The sequence below is a fragment of the Dermacentor andersoni genome, chromosome 9 (genome assembly GCF_023375885.2).
Source record: "Dermacentor andersoni chromosome 9, qqDerAnde1_hic_scaffold, whole genome shotgun sequence".
Lineage (NCBI taxonomy): Eukaryota > Metazoa > Arthropoda > Arachnida > Ixodida > Ixodidae > Dermacentor > Dermacentor andersoni.
Window position 1 is genome coordinate 6986883 of NC_092822.1, and position 19042 is coordinate 7005924.

The 19042-nt window shown below is 44.4% G+C and overlaps 1 protein-coding gene across 2 annotated transcripts in view; it reads right to left on the bottom strand.

Annotated features, from left to right (window-relative positions):
* Positions 1-313: 313 nt before the first annotated feature.
* Positions 314-19042, bottom strand: part of Hpr1 (THO complex 1-like protein Hpr1) — a 66056-nt gene continuing 47327 nt past the window's right edge. For both annotated transcript variants that reach the window (XM_055068455.2, XM_050174646.3), the window contains exons 18-19: positions 17513-17627; positions 314-678 (exon numbers count right to left, since the gene is read on the bottom strand). In XM_055068455.2, the coding sequence (XP_054924430.1) occupies positions 356-678; positions 17513-17627 (438 nt within the window). In that variant the 3' untranslated portion in view covers positions 314-355. The remainder of the gene's footprint in view (positions 679-17512; positions 17628-19042) is intronic.

Genomic DNA, 19042 nt, shown 5'->3' on the forward strand with positions numbered 1-19042 from the left:
TTCTCATAATCTGCATTTTTTCAATTAAATATGTAGCTCAGCAACAACAAAAGCGAAGGCCCAACTTCCACGTTGAGCCAGAGCATCGCCGTCAACGCCGCCGCCAATTTCTTTACGTTTCCTTGCATATTTGGGTCTTGCTGAGTGAACTGTCACCAGAAACCAAATTGTGGACTTGTTTTGGCGCTGACAGACAATGAACACACGACACATGCACGAAGCACTTTGTTGGACCTGTGCCCCTTCTCAATGTGTCCATGTTTGTCAGTGCTAAACAAGCTCACTATGAATAAACAACTCGCTCAAATCAGCATTCTGATGGGAACCAAACACCCGCCAAGTTTGCCTTTTTCTTTTATTGTGCTTCTGCAGCTAAGAGCGACATCATCTTGCCCTTGAGCCCCGCCCTAGCGGCCAGTTGCAGAAGGTTGCCGTGAGTCGCCTGCTCAGGTTCCTGCTCTAGCCAGACAAGCAGTGCCTGGTAAGCTTGCTTCGCCGCGTCACCCTCGTGCTCAGAGGCGATATACATGATCTCGTCTTCACCGAAGCTCAGCAGTGGTGCCAGCTTCTTCCAGTCGGCGCCCAGCGCCCCGGCCAGTGCCGCCAGTTCGTCTTTGCCAAGCATGTCCTTTGGCTCGCTGCCACCACAATTTCCACCCGCACCGGTGCCAGATAGTGCTGCAGCATACCACAAATGTCTTACTAGGTATCTTTAGCTTTTCCTATTAACAACACGAACAGAAGCTTGGAGATCAAGGGCGATTCGGGCATCAGCAAAGAACTTCAACTCTCCTCAAGTGTGGTCGTGCAGCATGCAACTACGACATGCGCTGTGCTGGCTAAACATGCACATGTGTACTGGAGCACCCGATTTTAGGCTGCATGTCCTTGAGCCGTATTTCATGACAAGTCTTTATTTCCCATTCCTTTAGCCTTTCATTATTGGCTTCATAGCACTGTGCCTAAATTATTGTCATGACAGGCCCTGCAATGCAGAACAGGTAGAAAACAGTTCTTAAGAAATGATCAGACAACAAAGAAAACATTGCTAATTTCTTTTAGCAGCAACTGTGGTCTCCAAAGTTTTGCTCCCCACTGTACACAAAAAGCTCTCATACGGCCACTGCTGCACCAATTTGTTGCACTTATGAGATTACATTCTAGCAACAATTAACAGGAGATATATCTATTCGCGCACTCAATTGTTCTATAACTATTGACAAAAAAAATTTTCTTACTTTCAAATTCAAGCATAAATGAATGAATGAATCTTTATTTCCCATTGAACATGGAGAAGGGTGAGAAAAAAAAGCCGTGAAGAGACGGCTTGAAAAACTCTCAACCCCCTGACAACACATGGCAGTGACAGGTCAGCAAAACATGCAATGAAGAAAACTAATAGTAAAAAGAAAAGTCAGTAAATGCATAAATTCGGTGCAGCATGCCAGCACATACAGAAAACACCGCTGGCAGTTGTACATTGACAAATACGTGAAATCTATAAGGTATGCTGTGAAATTTGTCAACAAAAAAGCAATGGTAATAACAAAAAATAGTAATTTACATAATGAATAGTGCAGCCAAATCAGATTGTTTAACTAGAAAAATGTCCATACCCAATATATAAAATTCATTTAACAACCACGGCAAATTATTGCTCAGTGATTGTAAGCCGTACGTGGAACGGCAAGTCAGAACTTTCCAAAGTTCGGTCCTCTGAGTGTCATAAGTGGCAGTACTTCTTTCTAAATTCGCAATTTCCGTAAACAGGAAATTACTCTGCTTAACGCCTAAGGAACACGCTCGCACTAGCCTATGCCAGTATAGATAGGTAAACTTTAACATTTTGTATCTCTTGAACAAGTGGGATGCAGGATCACAATAAGCGAGGTCTGCAATGACCCACAGAATTCTTTTTGAGCTTTTATGAGCCTCATAACATTTCTTTGTGTGGTTATGCCCTACACTAAATTACAGCAATTTAAATAGGGAAGAAAAAGATATTTGTCATTTGTACATTAATAATTTCACAGATTGTGGTAGCAAATAGCTATTTCTGTTTAATATGCCTGTAATATGGCCCAATTTTCGCAATATGTAATTTACATGGTCTTCCTATATTGATGTCTCAGAAAAGTAAACACCAAGAACTTTTATAGATTTAACAATTTCAATTTTCTAAGAACGAAAAGTGATGTTATATTCTGCGGGAATTCATTTGTTTTTAGCTCTAAAAATGACTGCTTTGGTTTTATTTGTATTTACATTTAGCTTGTTTCTTTTCATCCATGAATCTAATTCTTCCAAAACCTTATTCACCTTTGAAGATGCCTTGCCTGGAGACGAAGAGGGTACAAAGATACTGGTGTCATCAGTGAATATTACATATTTAGGAATAGGAGAAATGTGCACTATGTCGTTTATGTACAAGCTGAAAAGCAAGGGACTAAGAAGACTTCCTTGGGGAACCCCAGAAATCATTTTCATTTTTGCTCACGTTTTATCACCTAACCTATGGAAACGAATTGGAATCTATTTGATAGATAACTGTCATATTGATAGATATCTGATAGATAACTATTGATAGAGTTCGAGAGACAGACCATGTATACCATGGTGGCTTAACAGTTAAATGCCTGAGTGAAATTGATAAAAAAAATGCCTACTTTTTTATCTTCAAGATTTCTGAGCAAGTATGTTTTTTTTTTTTGGTCAAGCAAAGCAAGTTCGGTGGAGCAGTGTTTTTGGAAGCCATGTTGAGCTTTTGTTATGATGTTGTTATTATTGCAGAAACTCTAGAGCCTCTTTCAAATTATTCACTCCAAACCCTTCGAAAAGACTGGAAGAATCGATATTGGACTAAAATAAGTAAAACTATTTTTATTACCTTTTTTATGAAACGGAATCACCCGTGCTATCTGCATCTTAAATGCAAAGACACCTGTTGATATACAAAGACTGAAGATGTGTACTAAGACCGGCACAACGTTAATCACATACTTTATGGGCTTGATCAGTATAACGTCGGCGTCACAGCTCCGCGAATTCTTTAGACCAATTAATTGAGAGCAGACCTCGTAATCATCTGTGGGTTCTAAAAATATACAGCTGGCATTCCTGAGACCCAACGTACCAGTAAATGTACTCGGAGCTAAATTATTGTCTTAGTGTACAAAGTATGAAATGAAGGCATTTGCCATGCCCACACCAGTAAGGACCACTCCATGATCTAAAATCTTACTGATGGGCACAGTCCTTTCATGACTATTTGTCAGATTATTTAATTGATTCCATAAAAGATCCAGCCGTCCAGAGCACCTAGAAAAAGATCCCAAGTAGTAACTATCCTTGGCCTTTCGTAGTCCCTCCTTAGGTGGGTTCCTAAATTTCTTAAATCGAATAAGGTCAACCTCATTGTGCGTCCGAATAAATTTTTGAAAGATTCAGTCTTTCTGTTTAATTTTTTGCAGTAGGTCACATGTAACCCACGGCTTACAGGAACCACTGCACACTTTAGTAATTTTACAGACAAAATGTTTCTTGTAAACAGAACGAAATATTTCTAAAAACACCTCATATGCTACGTTAACATCAGTTTCATTGATAATGTCAGCCCAGAAAGGTTGGCTAACATCTGAACGGAAAGACTCCAAGGCTGCCTGCATCACAACTTGGTGACTAAACATAGCCCTGGTGTCTGACATAACAGGTGAATGTGTTTTGATGGAACAGCAGACGGCCATGTGATCACTTATCAAGTATGTGGCGACACAACTGATAACACGCGACATATAATTCGTTATAAGTCAAGAATTGTTTCTGTGGACAACGTTAGCCGAGTTGGTGAAGTTATAGAATTTGTGCAGCCACTGCTACTCAATATAGTTTCAAGTTCAAACTTTTTGACACTGTGAGTGCGCATATCAATATTGAAGTCAGCTCCAAGTACCAAATAACACTGATTTTGATTGATAAAAGCAAGAATACCCCCAAAAAGATCAATAGGTATGGAACCATTTGGAGAGCGATAACAAGCGACAATAATAGTATCACGTACATGAACACATACAGCTTCGTAATGCGCAGTCACACAAGAAAATTCAGTCATGAGACTAGCCTCTAAAGAATTTTTAACCAGCAAGGACACACCACCTCCTCGGCAATTTAACTTATGTACGAAAAAAGTTGGCATTTCTGGGAGCTTGAAGGTGTGAAATGTACTACACTGCCATGCTTCGGCGAGCATTATCACATCAAGGCAGTTACACAGTTTAGAAAATAAATGTTCAAGCCCAGCGACGTTATTACCGATTAAGTGGACATTTAAGTGAAAAATATCGCAAAAAAGCTGTTTTATAAGGCTGGAAGGCGCGAGAAAATTCTTCTTGTGTTATATGACCTAAGTGCACCATATCTTTAGTAAAGTATCACTCATCTAAGGCGAGTAATCTTCTTGCGATTGGTTAAGTCACTCACATGTCTGATAACGATCAGAGCTTCCCCGCTTCTTCTGCGAATGAGAATCTCCCCATTTTTGTGCCAGACGAACTGGAAACTTCATTTCTTTGACCATTCCTTTGCGATTGCCATCAGAGTCCTAGAGCGCTTTGTCATGTTCTTGGTTATAAAAATGCCTTCTTGTTGTTGTCTTAAGAGATTTGCTTTTTCCTAGCCAGGGATCTCTAGTTTCTTGCCTCGTGAACCGCAAAACAAGTCCCGGTACTTTTCCTGCCCTCGCAGCTAACCTGTGGAGGGCCATGATGTTGGTTTGAGCAAGCTTTTGCACGCCAAGCTTTCCCGCTACATCTTGAACTTTACTTTTAAGAGATCTTCCCCCTTCGAGGGGGGGACTCCATGAATCGCAATGTTTTGACGCCTGCAGTGCCATTCCAAATCATCAAGATCCAATCTCAACTGAGTCATGTTAGCTGCATCCTGGTCTTTCTCAATTTTGTCGTCTCTGTCTTCGATACCCTGTATCTTTCCCGTGTGCATTCAAACGTTCTTGTGTGCGATCAAACTGATCCTGCATCACCTGAATTTATTGCTCCATGCCATCCACTTTCTGGTTTAGAGGGAGGATTGCCGTCAGCTTGAGGTCTATTTCAGTTATCAAAGCTAACAGACCAGCCCCTCCTTTCTGTTCCTGGCTTTCAAGGTTTCCTTTCGTACCACCTGGACGACATGCATTTCCAGTTCTTTTTGCTTTGTGGTCTCTTATTAGCAAAAGCTTCCTCATTTAGCCCAGAACAAGTAACACCATGAAAACTGAATTCACAAACAGTGCACACAACTGCATTTCCGTCATCACGGATGACAGAGCAGCAGGTGTAGCAGTGGGTCATGTGTTGAACTGGAACAGAACAGCTGCACTTTTCATGCAAAAATGGCAGCATAGGCAGTAAGAGGAATACAGTAGACTCCCTTTAAGATGAACTCAAAGGGACCACGAAAATTTATTCATCTTAGAAGTTCATCTTAGCAGAAGAATAATTGGCAACATGACCAGGCGCATCCGGATATCTTAGTTCAATACGGTAAATGAAGTAGACTTACAATGGGGGAAAAATGACATAAAAAGCATTTATTTCACTGAACTTAAACAGAAAACTGCCTTCAAGTGGTACTCTTTCTTGGTTTCATCCAGTTCGTGATGGATGTTTGGTACTTCTGGTTCAAAGGTAAACAAAAACCCGGGGCACTTCACCGACCAAATAAAGATTTAAAAGAAAAGAAGACGTTGGTACTTCTGTGCAAATTGGAGAGCAGCCACAAACAATGTCATCAAGATGACCTTAAAATTCCTTCTGTGCCTTCGTGCCGCTGGAAAATGTTCTCTAGGAAGTTAAAGCAGGCATCTGCCACCTCACAGGTCATTGGTGCAGGCTCCGAGCTAGCAAAAGTACGAAGGAGTGTGCTGAGCACTCAGCAAAGCAACACAACCTAGAGGAAAGTCTAGGTGACGTTGAGCAAAGTGGGGAAGGAGAAACGAGGCAAAGCGTCGCGGAGGAGGAAGCTAGGTGGAGGTGCACTGGGTTGGCCTTCTCTGGCAGTTGCTACAGGTTTCATGTGCGATACGGGCGTAACGGGTCCGTCTCGTGATAACATTGTCCTCGCGCGCCGTAAGCTGCATGTGCGAGTGAAAGCATGTGAAGGTGAGCCGACGATGGCGGCTCAATCTCGGATGCACAAAGGAGGAAGTGGAGGTGGGGAAGTGCGCCATCTTCTGTCACGCGCATGGCACCGGCGAGGGAGGGGAGTGGGGGAGAGGGAGTGCAGTCACACAGGCTTTATCTTGAAAGTGATCTGCTTTGGGCGCACAGTCTAGGTTAGCTGATGTCTTGTAACTTTGCCTGCGCTGTGTTTTTGTCGCTCAGTGTGTGTTGAAGCGATAGACAGCAGGAAGGTCACTTCGCTTGCTGCCACGACTCCTCATGCCAGCGAGTATCCGTGGTCATTGAGTGTGATGTGCGCACTTGCACCGTGCTCGTCAAGTTAGTCAGTAAACGAATGAAAGAGGCATTCTACTACAGCGGCTCCTGTGTATGGCGCGGCCGCGCGAGCCCTATCTTGAATACGATATGCGGTGCAGACAGTCCAGGTGCACCGAGGGCCAACAGCTTGATGTGCACTATAGCACCCATTAGATTGCGTGTCACCCATGTTCACGAAGTGAAATGTCACTGTCTCTTTTTGTTTCCGCCTCTTGTTTCTGCCTCTGTCCACGGGCGATGTATGCTGCAGGCCTCCAGTAGGGTGCTTCGATGCGCGCGCCCCCAGGTGCAGCACATTGGGACACCCTAGCCTCTGGGATCGGCAGCGGTGGCGGTGAGTCCGAATGTTCATCTTAACAGAAGAGCACGTCTGAGGCGGTTCATCTTAAGTGGATCTTGCATTGAATCCATGGAAAACCAAACAAACATTTTTATGTTGTTTGTTATATTGAATTTGGCTTAACCGAATTCGTCTTAATTAAAGGGGCCCTGAACCACCCATTGGGCTTGTTGAAATAACATAGTCCACGAGTAGCATACGCTGCTGTAAACATCTCAGCCAAGTTTTGCTGTCATACGGTGTGCGTGGAGCTCACAAGCGAATCGCGAAGTCACCTTTCTCTCAAACACTCTCTTTTGAATGGAAGGCGCTGTCCTCACTCTCTTCTGGACAGTTTATTTCGTCATTCCCTTAGACGGCTGCTATTGGCCAACAGCTGACATCAAGCTGCGGCCGGCTACATGGTTTAGATACCGCGGCCGCCGCAGGGTGCAGCCACGAGCAGGGTGTCTACCAATTGATTGATTTGTGGAGTTTATTGGCGCAAGGGCCAGATATGGCCAAAGAGCGCCAAGTCGGTGATCAGTGCTTGTCAATGACATGTGAGTGTCAATAGTGGGGAGTATATGATACACGGCTGTATAGTGGCCTAAAACTATTCGCTAAAATGTGTAAAATATACATATGGTGCAATGTGGCTGTAAAAGGGCCTAAAATTTATTCGCTCTGAGGTGCGTAAAATTCAAGTATAAAAAATGAGGGTGATTGATCGTTTCTGTGATGACAACAGATGTTTCTCGGGATGAGGGACGGTCAGTAAAATATGTAGTGTTTCTAGCACTAGTGCCTCAGCAAGGCCTTGAAGGCAAGGGCTGGGAGGCACGTGCTCTAATAGGTGTTTTCATTGCGGCTACGACCTCCATGCGGAGGCCGTGCTACAAGTAGCCAGGCCAAATGACATTTAGGGTGTCAGTTTCAAATAAAAAGTTTAACGCTGATTGAAAAGTAAAAAGGGGATCATTGCTGAGAAAGAATGCTGGGTGTAACGGTATATGTTCGAGATAAGCGGAGGGAAAGTACTTTTTTCTTTCTGCCTCTATTTCAGCGCATTGGATAAGGACATGGATAACTGTAAGCCTCTTGCCACATTTGGTACATGTCGGAGGTTCACTTCCTGTCAAAAGGTAGGAGTGAGTGCCGTAAGTATGTCCTATTCTTAATCTGCAAAGAAGCACTTCCTTATGCCTTGCTGTTCTTTCGGATATCCAGTTGCCTAATTTGGGTTTGATAACGTGTAGCTTATTCCCTTCTGCTTTATTCCATTGATCCTGCCAGTACTTCCTCAGTTTATGGCGTAAGAAGGGCTTAAGTTCTGTTGCTGCTATGGGTCTATTCAGATCCGTTTCATTAAAGACGACTGACGTTGCACTTTCGTCAGCAGCTACATTGCCTTTTATGCCCCTATGGCCAGGTACCCAACATAGGACGATGTTATGGTTGTACATTAATGCTAGGCATAGTTGTGTGTACAGTTCATTAAAAACAGGGTTCTTATGTTTTCGAAAACTCATTAAGGCCCTTATTACGCTTAACGAATCTGTGAAAATGATGGCCTTATTCAGATTTGTTTGTCTGATGTGCTTTACAGCTGAGAGTATTGCGTACGCTTCAGCCGTAAAAATACTTGTGTTAGGATTTAGAGTACCGGAGGTGGAAAAAACTGGCCCAAGAGCTGCATATGCGACACCAGCAGATGACTTGGAAGCATCTGTGTAAAACTCGGCGCAGCAGTACTTCGCTTGGAGTTCGAGGAAGTGTGATAGTATGTGTGCCTCAGGTGCATGTTTCGTTATTGCAACAAAAGAGATATCGCACTCCATGGTCTGCCATTCCCAAGGCGGTGGAAGGCGAGTGGGAGGCATTAGAATATTTTCTGGGAAGTGTATGTCTGTTTTTTCTGCCATTGCTTCCAAGCGCAGGCTCAAAGGAGTTCTAATAAGTGGGCGGTTACGGTAAAGTCTGGCAGCGGAGAGGTCGCTAACGATGGAATGGCATGGATGTTCGGTGTCTGATTTTACCTTAGTGTAGTATGATAAACTTAGGAATGTTCTGCGTAGATGTAAGGACCATTCGTTCGACTCAACATAAAGACTTTCAACAGGGCTCGTTCTAAAGGCGCCTGTTGCCAGTCGTATACCGAGGTTGTGGACTGGGTCAAGAATCTTTAGTGCAGTCTCTGTGGCGGAGTGGTACACCACGGCTCCGTAGTCGAGGCGTGATTGTACGAGACTCTTATACAGGCTAAGCAGACACTTCCTGTCACTGCCCCAAGTTGTTCGAGAGAGCAGCTTGAGGAGGTTCATGGTCTTCAGGCACTTTTCTTTAAGATATTTTAGGTGTGGAATGAAGTTGAGTTTTCTGTCGAGGATAACACCTAAGAATTTGTATTCAAGGCTGACAGTTAGTCTTTCTCCCTTAAGGTTAATATCTGGTTCTGGAAGTACACCTCTCTTGTTTGAGAACAGGACACATGTGCTTTTTTGAGGGTTCAATCTAAAACCATTCTCATCCGCCCACTTTGAGAATCTATTCAAGCCAAGCTGTAGCTGTCTCTCGCAAATGCTAAGGTTACACGACCTGAACCCTATCTGAACATCGTCCACATAGACTGAGTAGAAGAGCGTGCGAGGTAATATGGTGTGTAGGGAGTTCATTTTAACAATAAATAGCGTACAGCTCAGTACTCCACCCTGCGGTACACCTCTCTCCTGTACGAATGGTCGAGATCGCACGTTGCCAACTCTAACACGAAATGTCCTGTCAGAGAGATAGCTTTCAGTTATTCTCAGCAAGTTGCCGCGAATACCCATTGCAGAAAGATCACGTAGGATCCCGAAGCGCCACGTAGTATCATACGCCTTCTCCAAGTCAAGAAATACTGATAATACAAGCTGTTTGTGGACAAATGCATCCCTGATGTACATTTCCATGCGCACAAGCTGATCTGTCGTCGATCTGCCTTCTCTGAAACCACATTGATATGGGTCTAATTTCTTGTTTATTTCTAGATAGTGGACCAGGCGACTGCTTACCATCTTTTCAAAAACTTTGCATAAGCAGCTCGTCAATGCTATAGGCCTATAACTATTTGCCACGGAAGGGTCCTTACCCTGTTTCAAAATAGGAATTATGATGGCCTCTTTCCAAGCAGAGGGAATATGGACGGAAGACCATATAGAATTGTAGAGACAAAGAAGGGTTTTTTGTGATTCAGACGGCAGGTGTTTTAGCATTTCATATAGGATGCGGTCAGAACCTGGGGCAGATTTGTTGCAGCTATTTAGTGCTGCCTGAAGTTCCGCCATGGAAAAAGGTCTATTGTATGCCTCGCATTTCGTGCTTTTCCATTCTAATGGTTGTCTTTCTATTTGCCTTTTGTATCTTTGGAATGTTTCAGAGTAGTGCGACGAGCTGGAAATCTGTTCGAAATGTGCGCCAAGAAAGTTCGCCTGATCTTCCATGCTGTCGCCTTGAGTATTTACCAGAGGCAGCGAGTAAGGCTGTCGACCGTTTATTCTCTTCACTCTATTCCAAACCTTTGTTTCATCAGTGTGTGAGTTAATGCCCGATATATACTTTCTCCAACTTTCTCTTCTAGCTTGTCGCCGCGTTCTCCGACCCTGGGATTTGACCTGTTTGAAATTGAGAAGATTTTCTGCCGTCGGAGAATCCCGAAGTAAAGCCCATGCCTTGTTCTGTTTCTTACGCGCTATTCGACAGTCATCGTTCCACCACGGAAGACGGCGTTTTGTGGACAATCCACTTGTTACAGGGATACATTTGGAGGAGGCGTCAAGGAGAGCAACCGTAAAATATTTAACCGCAGCTTCTATGCTTAGAGCACACATGTCGTCCCAGGATAAAGAAGCAAGCTTTTTGAATTTTTCCCAGTCAGCTGAGTCAGTTCTCCAGCGAGGTAATTGTGGAAGGCATTCATTAGCCATTGGTGTGCTTAGAACTACAGGGAAATGATCACTCCCGTATGGGTTTTTAATAACTTTCCATTTAAAGTAAGGTAGAAGGGTAGGAGATGCAATGCTAAGATCTATTGAGGAGTATGTTTTGTTTGCTATGTTATAATACGTGGGCTCCTTCTCATTCAAAAGACATGCACCTGAAGAAAAAAGGAACTGTTCAATCAAGCGGCCTCTCGCGTCACAGCGCGAGTCGCCCCATAGGTTGCTGTGCGCATTTAAATCTCCAAGCACAAGATATGGCTCAGGCAGCTGATCTATTAATGTTTGGAATTCTTGTTTGTGAAGCCGAAAATCGGCGGTATATACAGGGAACAGATGGTTATCAGTTTACTTAAATGTACAGCTCGAATGGCCACTGCCTCAAGGGGCGTTTGTAGCTGTAAGTGTTGACAGGCTATAGATTTGTCTGCTATGATGGCTACACCGCCTGATGATGCGAGAGCATCATCGCGATCCTTCCGAAAAATAACATAGTGACGAAGGAAGTGTTTATGTTTAGATTTCAAGTGAGTCTCTTGGACACACAGCACTTTTGGAGTTAGTTCATTAAGGATTTCTTGGATATCATCGAGGTTGCAAAGCAGGCCTCTGATATTCCACTGAATAATTAGTGTATCCATATTAAAATAAATGTTGTGCTATGTGTCGAAGAGAATGTACATCGTTTAGGTTACAGAGCCCTTTTGGGGTCCTGTAATTGGAATTTTGTCTTTCCTGGAGCGGTCGAGAAAATCGCGCCGCTCCTTAGGCGTCAGCTGCGCCTTCTGACTGGGTGTTGTGTCCATGGCCTCTTGAGAGGCACTGGACACGTGCTCTTGCGAGCGGTGTGTTTTCCGTGGAGGCCTTGTCTCGGAAGACAAGGCCTTGGAGCCCACCGTGCTGGTGGTTGATGGGCTTGTGTTGACCTCTGAGCTGTGCTGACTGGTGCCAGCACTAGCAGGGGCCTCCACTGGGGTCAAATTCGGGAGAGGTAGGGCAGCCTTCGCTGCTCCCACCGTGGGGGCGGGTGGCGTTGCCACACGCTCGCTATGCGTCGCGGTGGCGTCCGCCAAGTGCCGTTGTGGTACTGCCCCCCGACGTACCACTTCGGCGAAAGATGTGCTCTGTGCAAATGTTGGTGCAATGCGTTGTCGTGCTTCTCTGAAAGTTATGTTTTCTTTTGCCTTTATCGTAATTATTTCTTTTTCTTTTTTCCAGACCGCGCATGATCGAGAATATGCAGGGTGGCCACCGTTACAATTGCTACAATGGGGCTCAGCCTTACAGTCATCTGCGGAGTGATCATTGATGCCGCATTTTGCACATGTTAGCCGCCCTCGGCAGCTCTGGGAAGCGTGGCCAAACCTCTGGCATTTAAAACAGCGTCGCGGGTTGGGGATATACGGTCGTACTCTGATTTTGATGTATCCAGTTTCTATTGTCTCTGGTAACGTGCTAGAGCCAAAGGTAACTATGAGGTGTTTAGTTGGCAGCTCCTTATTGTCCCGTCTGATCTTTATTCTTTGTACGTTTATTACATTTTCATCCTTCCATCCTTCCAGGAGTTCTTCTTCGGTCAAATCCATCAAGTCAATGTCAGAAATTACGCCTTTGGCGGTATTCATGGTTCGGTGTGCTGTTACACTGACAGGGATGTCTCCAAGTTGTACAAGGTTCGTTAGCTTGTCGTGTTGTGCTTTGTCTTTCAATTCGAGTAACAAGTCACCAATGGCCAGCTTGGTGATTTTATAGCCGCCTCCAATGGTCTCTGTGAGATACTTCGCCACAATGAATGGTGAAATCGTTCTTGCCTTCTTGTCAGGTTTTTCACTGTGTACAACGTGAAATTTCGGGAAAGTCTGAGTGGGTTTGAGAGAAAACTGAAATGTAGCATCGGTGCGCCCCCTTTTAGAGGGACGATCGGTTGGAAAAGGGTTGGAAGTTCCCATGAAATATGTTTAGTATTCAGCGACGATGTCAGTCACCCACCACCGAGCCCAACAAGGGGACAAGGCTGGGTATGTGGTGAAACAAGCCCTGCCATGCCAACTGTACGTCGTCGCTATAACCACATATGTTATAACCAAGGTAGGTCATACCACACTAGGTTAACCCTCGCCGCCAGGAATGTTGGAAGTTATCAGAAGAAAAAGAAGACAGGAAAGACTAAAAGGGAGAGGGAAAGACGAAGATGTGCGAAGAGAGAGACAGGAAAAGGTGACTGCCGATTTCCCCCAGGTGGGTCAGCCTGGAGGTGCCGTCTATGTGAAGCCGAGGCCGAAGAGGTGTGTTGCCTCCGCCGGGGGGCCTTAATGGTCCAAACACCCAGCATCGGCTCAACCGCCAGGATCCCCTTTTCCCCAGACACGGCTAAGCCGCGCACGGCTACACGCGGGAGGGTCCAGCCCTCGTGTGCTCGGGTCCGTGGTGTCGCAACACACCAAACGCCTGCTGACGCAGACGCCCCTGCGGGGGGGTGTCTACCAAGTTGACATTTCCAAATTCCCTGAGTTTTCCAGATTTTCCCCGAGTGCCTTTGCAAAACTCCCTGAGTGATGTAGAACTATGTTTTATGTCAAGACCAGCTGAAACCATACCTCCGATGCTGTCACTCTCTAGTAAGCATATGAAAAAAATTAAACAAGAAAGACTTAATCCAATTTGAATACTAAGAAGTAGTGTTTATGTTATTCAAAAAGAAAATAGAAGGGAGGGGTTACTAAAATGCACAGCAAATAAAATGTCTTCGAAAAAAATCGCAAATCGAGTAGGACATTTTCAATAACGAATAAGAAAGGAGATGCATACAAAAGAAAATATTTTCAAATATGAGCTATATCTATCAACTGATAGCAAGCTCAGTGGTATGAAGCCCAAACATTGTCACAATTGAGATTCTCTCTCAACAGCTCGTAAGTCAACCTCAACTATCCTGACATACTCTCAGCCCGCGCACGACACCTCAGTGTTGTGTTTCACTGCTTTAAACAATTTATTTTGGTTTGGATGAGGGACACTTGCATCTCGACATCAGCCAACACTTTGTCTTTTGAGCTCAAGCTCCATCAAAACAGTGGCAGCACGCTTCCTTTCCCGTTCATTCCTCAATGCATAGGTCCTTTCTGTCTTTGTACTCCTTCCACCCCTCGTTCACCCCACGGACCATTTGAAGCATCTTCTTGGTCAAGGGCACAGTCCACGTCCAAGTTTTCAAACTCCTTAGGGGCCACGAAAATGTCAGAAAAATCGGCCAGTTGGAAAAAAATAAATGCATGTCATTTACTGCCCTTAAAGGCTCAAACCGCTACAGGCACATTCTGAAACGCTCTGAAGGCTTGTTGGTACACGTATTAGGCATATCGGTGCTCGTACTGTGATGGGAAATACCGGGTGCAAGCGTGTATAATTAAGGAATACCTACTGTGTCCCGTGGCAGTAGCCCCTTCCCACGCTTGTTATGCTTCACTGCAATACTTTTGCGTATGCTTCACCAAGTAACATTTCTGTACGAAGGCGAAGCTGACTTTCGGGAACTGGCATTATGCAACTCACCGTGCTTTCCAAACTTCTAAGCCAATCGCGAGGACCGCAAAGGCGGAGTCCATGCCATTGCTGACAGCAGCGAATTCTTTCAGTAAAGAACACGGCACCCAACAGCAAGAAGCTTCATGGCGAACGTTGAAGCAGCTAGGCCTAGCGTTGCCGCAGTGGTGGCTACGGCTGTCAGCAGATCTGCGTGCGAGGGTGCTGGTTTCAGGCGGCAAGGTAATCAAAATGGCAGCAGTGGTGGCTTTGATTAGTGCTGTTTCAGACCTGCGGTCACGGCAAAACCTCCAGAAAATCAGACGGTGAAGAGTTCTTGCGTTCGAAATTTGAGACGTTCTGATACATTGACAATGTTTAACAGTCTCGGTAGAGAACAGCAGTTTACGATAGGTAGCGAGGCACTGGAAGTGGTAAGCGAATACATCTACTTAGGGCAGGTAGTGACCACAGATCCAGATCATGAGACTGAAATAATCAGAAGAATAAGAATGGGCTGGGGTGCGTTTGGCAGGCATTCTCAGATCATGAACAGCAGGTTGCATTATCCCTCAAGAGAAAAGTGTATAACAGCTGTGTCTTACCAGTACTCACGTACGAGGCAGACACTTGGAGGCTTACGAAAAGGGTTCTACTTAAATTGAGGACGACGCAACGAGCTATGGAAAGAAGAATGATGGGTGTAACGTTAAGGGATAAGAAAAGAGCAGATTGGGTGAGGGAACAAACGTGAGTTAATGACATCTTAGTTGAAATCAAGAAAAAGAAATGGGCATGGGCAGGACATGCAATGAGGAGGGAAGATAACCGATGGTCATTAAGGGTTACGGACTGGATTCCAAGGGAAGGGAAGCGTAGCAGGGGGCGGCAGAAAGTTAGGTGGGCGGATGAGATTAACAAGTTTGCAGGGACGACATGGCCACAATTAGTACATGACCGGGGTAGTTGGAGAAGTATGGGAGAGGCCTTTGCCCTGCAGTGGGCATAACCAGGCTGATGATGATGATGATGATACATTGACTCTATGGGGTATGTGGTGGTGCCGCGAAGCCGTCCAAATTATCGGGAATCCGGAAAGTCGGTTGTTGACTGTACACTGGCAACTCCTCCAGCCGACGACAGGACGTCAAAGACGATTCGTTATGATTCCTGTCTGTTACTCGAGCCAGCATTACAGCGACTTTCGACCTTTTAAATAATATTACAGCTAATTTTCCCTGATAGAGGCACAAGTTCCCTGAGTTTTCCCTGAGTTTTCCTAGACTACTCAAAATCCCTGAGAATTCCCGGTTTTCCCGGTTGGTAGACACCCTGCACGAGTCCACTGGCTAAGCGCACTGCGGCTCGCTGAGGACAACCGCGTTTGGCTTACATTTAGCGCGTCGTAGGCACCAAAATCAGAAGTCGTGGTGTCTACGTTAACATCTAAAATCAAATTTGAACTGTGCGCCACCATGACATTTAGCAAACAGAGCGCTGTGGGCATGCCCCACTGCGCCGTAGCCTTCACAGTGCAAGGCACTGAAGAAGGAACAGGAGCACAGTGGAGGCCGTGTTTGATTGCCAATAACTCTCACTTCTGCTGAACGTACTGAAGTACTTTATTGCGGCAAAGTATTTCTGAAATAGCCTATTTTCACTTCAAAGACCTTTCTCCACTTCGATAAAAAGTGGTTCAGGGCCTCTTTAACGAGAGTTCACCAGTATTAGAACACTATTACAGCCATAAATGAAGATATCAGAATTCAGTCAAGCAGACAAACTTGATATATGACATATTTCTCTCGAATACAGCAATAATTTCCTCCTATTTCCTTAGGTAATATCTGAAGTTCCGGTAGAACTAGTTCATTCGTACAAGTATTTAGGAGTAACACTCTCGAGCGATCTTTCCTGGAATCCTCATGTTACTAACCTAATATCATCCGCGAACAGGACGTTAGGATTTCTAAAATGCCATCTACATCATGCTCCTCAACATGTAAAATTGTTAGCCTACAAATCATTTGTCAGGTCAAAACTAGAATTTGCATCGCCTATTTGGAATCCTCATCAGGCATACCTAATTAATGATCTTGAGTCTGTACAAAATCGCGCCGCTCGTATCATCCACTTGTCATATTCCTTTGACATCAGCGTTTCCTCCTTAAGAACTGCATCCACATTATCCTCCTTATCGCTCCGTCGTCGCATTGCCAGCCTATCTTTATTTCACAAATTCTTTCATAGCCCTATGCGCATCGCACCTTATATCCTTCCTCCTACACGCATATCTCACCGCACCAGCCATCAGCTACAGGTTGCCCGTCCACACTCACGCACTGTCACGTCTTCAAATTCTTTTTTTCTTCGCACAGCTGCAGACTGGAACGGCCTTCCTAATGACGTTGCTGTCATTATGTGCCCATCCAAGTTCATCGAAAACGTAAAAAACTTCCTGTTATTGTGACTATGTATTTTTATTCTTGCCACCCCTTATGTAACGCTCCATTTATTGGAGCCTTTAGGTAATAAAATGAAATGAAATGAAAATTTGTAAACAGGGCTTTTGCAAAAGATGTAAAAAAAAGCAACAATTCCATGTGCATCCTAAACTAGTGTGCTAGCTTTTTCTGTTCTACAAGCTCTAGTGAATTCATTTCTCAGAATTTTGACATTTGTCTTTGGTATGGAGTTACGAGCTTTAACCGAGTGCTTCAATTCTGTACTTCACAACTTCTGAAATTCTTTAAGGACATCTGATCTTTTAAATCATATGCCTCATCTCAACAGCCACTAAAATGGAAGTTTTTTTTTTTACCATGCTACAAATTTTATTCCAACTGGTTTATTAGTTGCCAAATGCGAGCGTTTCTGTGTTCCACGTATATTATATAGTACTATTTCGTGTTTCTGTATTAGGATAGAGAAACCAAAGTTGGCCACTTTGGAAGTAAAGCTTCCTCTCTAGAAGAAAAGTGAGAATTCTTTGCTTCACACTAGAAAGTGCCAGGCACACCTGCTGTCACACTTCACAAAGCTGCGAGGTCAGAAAATAAACTGCGACACACATGCACCATCCACTTCAAAGAAAGAAAATGTTGGCATAAAATGAAGATGTGACTTAGGTTTGCCACTAGGGGTGACAGAGCAGCACACGTCTCAGGAATGCAAAGTACCTGGCAGAGTACCAAGCATACCTGTGTCCCGAGATGCCTCCTTGCTTTCATCGTGATTCTTGAGCAGCTCATCTTCGCTGTCTCCATAGTCAGCCATGTCTGTCTTCTCATCAGCTGCCTGGGACGGGGCTGAATTCTGAAATTCAATTTATTTCAATCATTAAATAAACTGTACATAGGTAGTGCAAGAACCAGAGAAGCCTCCAAAAAATGCAATGTAAACAGGTTGACTCGCCACTGTCCCTCACCTTGCCTTTATATATATTTAGGCACATTCTCAATACAGCAACTACACAGACCACGACAAACAAGACAAAGACATACAACGACAAGCAGAGGCTGCTAGTTTAAGCAAAAGCAAGACATGTGTATCCTACAATTGGAAGGAAACATACAATTAGTGATGAGCAATAAAAACAAGGCAAAAGCAGTTTGAATCAAGCACTTACCATTCTTCATCTGTCTTTATGCCCACAAGCCATTCACTTACTCACACAGCCAGTGCTGGTGATGTTTGTTGTTAGATTAAAGTAAGGCACTCGCGCCACTGCTACATTAATTCCATCTTTTTCTTGCAAATATGCAGTATAAAACACAGAAATTTTTTTAAATGTATATTTAGATTTTAGCACTGCCCCTACAAATATAGTAGTACCGCAAAAACCCAAATATAATACGAGAGGTGATTCTATGTCCATAAAAATAAGAAGAATGTTTTAGTCGCATATTATTACTTATCATGAAAACTTACCGTAGTTCAACATTTCTTTGTTAAAGCTACACTGCTGGCTTATTCCCCTCACTTTCCTCGCACGACACACTGCCACAGGGGTCCCACCTAGAGGTGCTTATCTGTACCATCCAGGTTGTTTTGTATTCCGCACTCTTTATAGGCATGCACGACAAGTGGGCTACTGCAATAATAAGCCTGTAAGGCTCAAAAAGCAGCTCATCCAGTGCCTATTCCTGTGAGGCACACATAACAATGCTGTGATGCTCTAAATGAACATGCACAAAAAAAGTGTGGTAAAAGACATGGAAGTAACTTGCATGCTCCATACTGGAAAGGCACTCCGAAGATACAAAGAGGCTTCACACAGGTGTAGGTCCCATGTAAGCCCCCTCATTCGGGACACATGGTCCCTTCCCGCAGCATGTAGAAAAAAGGCTTTTCGTCACTACCAGCCTTAGCTGCTCCCATCAATCACTCTGAACTGTCGTGCCACGCCACTGCTGCTGGTAGTTACGGCAGCCCAAATCGCTTTCCGCTTGATGCGTCGGCGGTGCTGCCATCGTGCATCTGACAGGAGGGATGATGGCTGGCACAGCATGCAGCACGCAGGCCTCGACACATGTTTCGGCATGGCAGGTGGCGGGTATGAGCGCTTACGGTTTCTGTCTCCCACTTCCATTCCTCAACGCACCACAGGGTCTGATGATGAAGGCACCACGCACCCAGTTTCACAACTGAAACCGTGACTAGGTGCACGAAATAATGTGGAAAGTCTTGGAACCCAAATTAGTGTACAGCATAAGAAGAAAAACATGCTT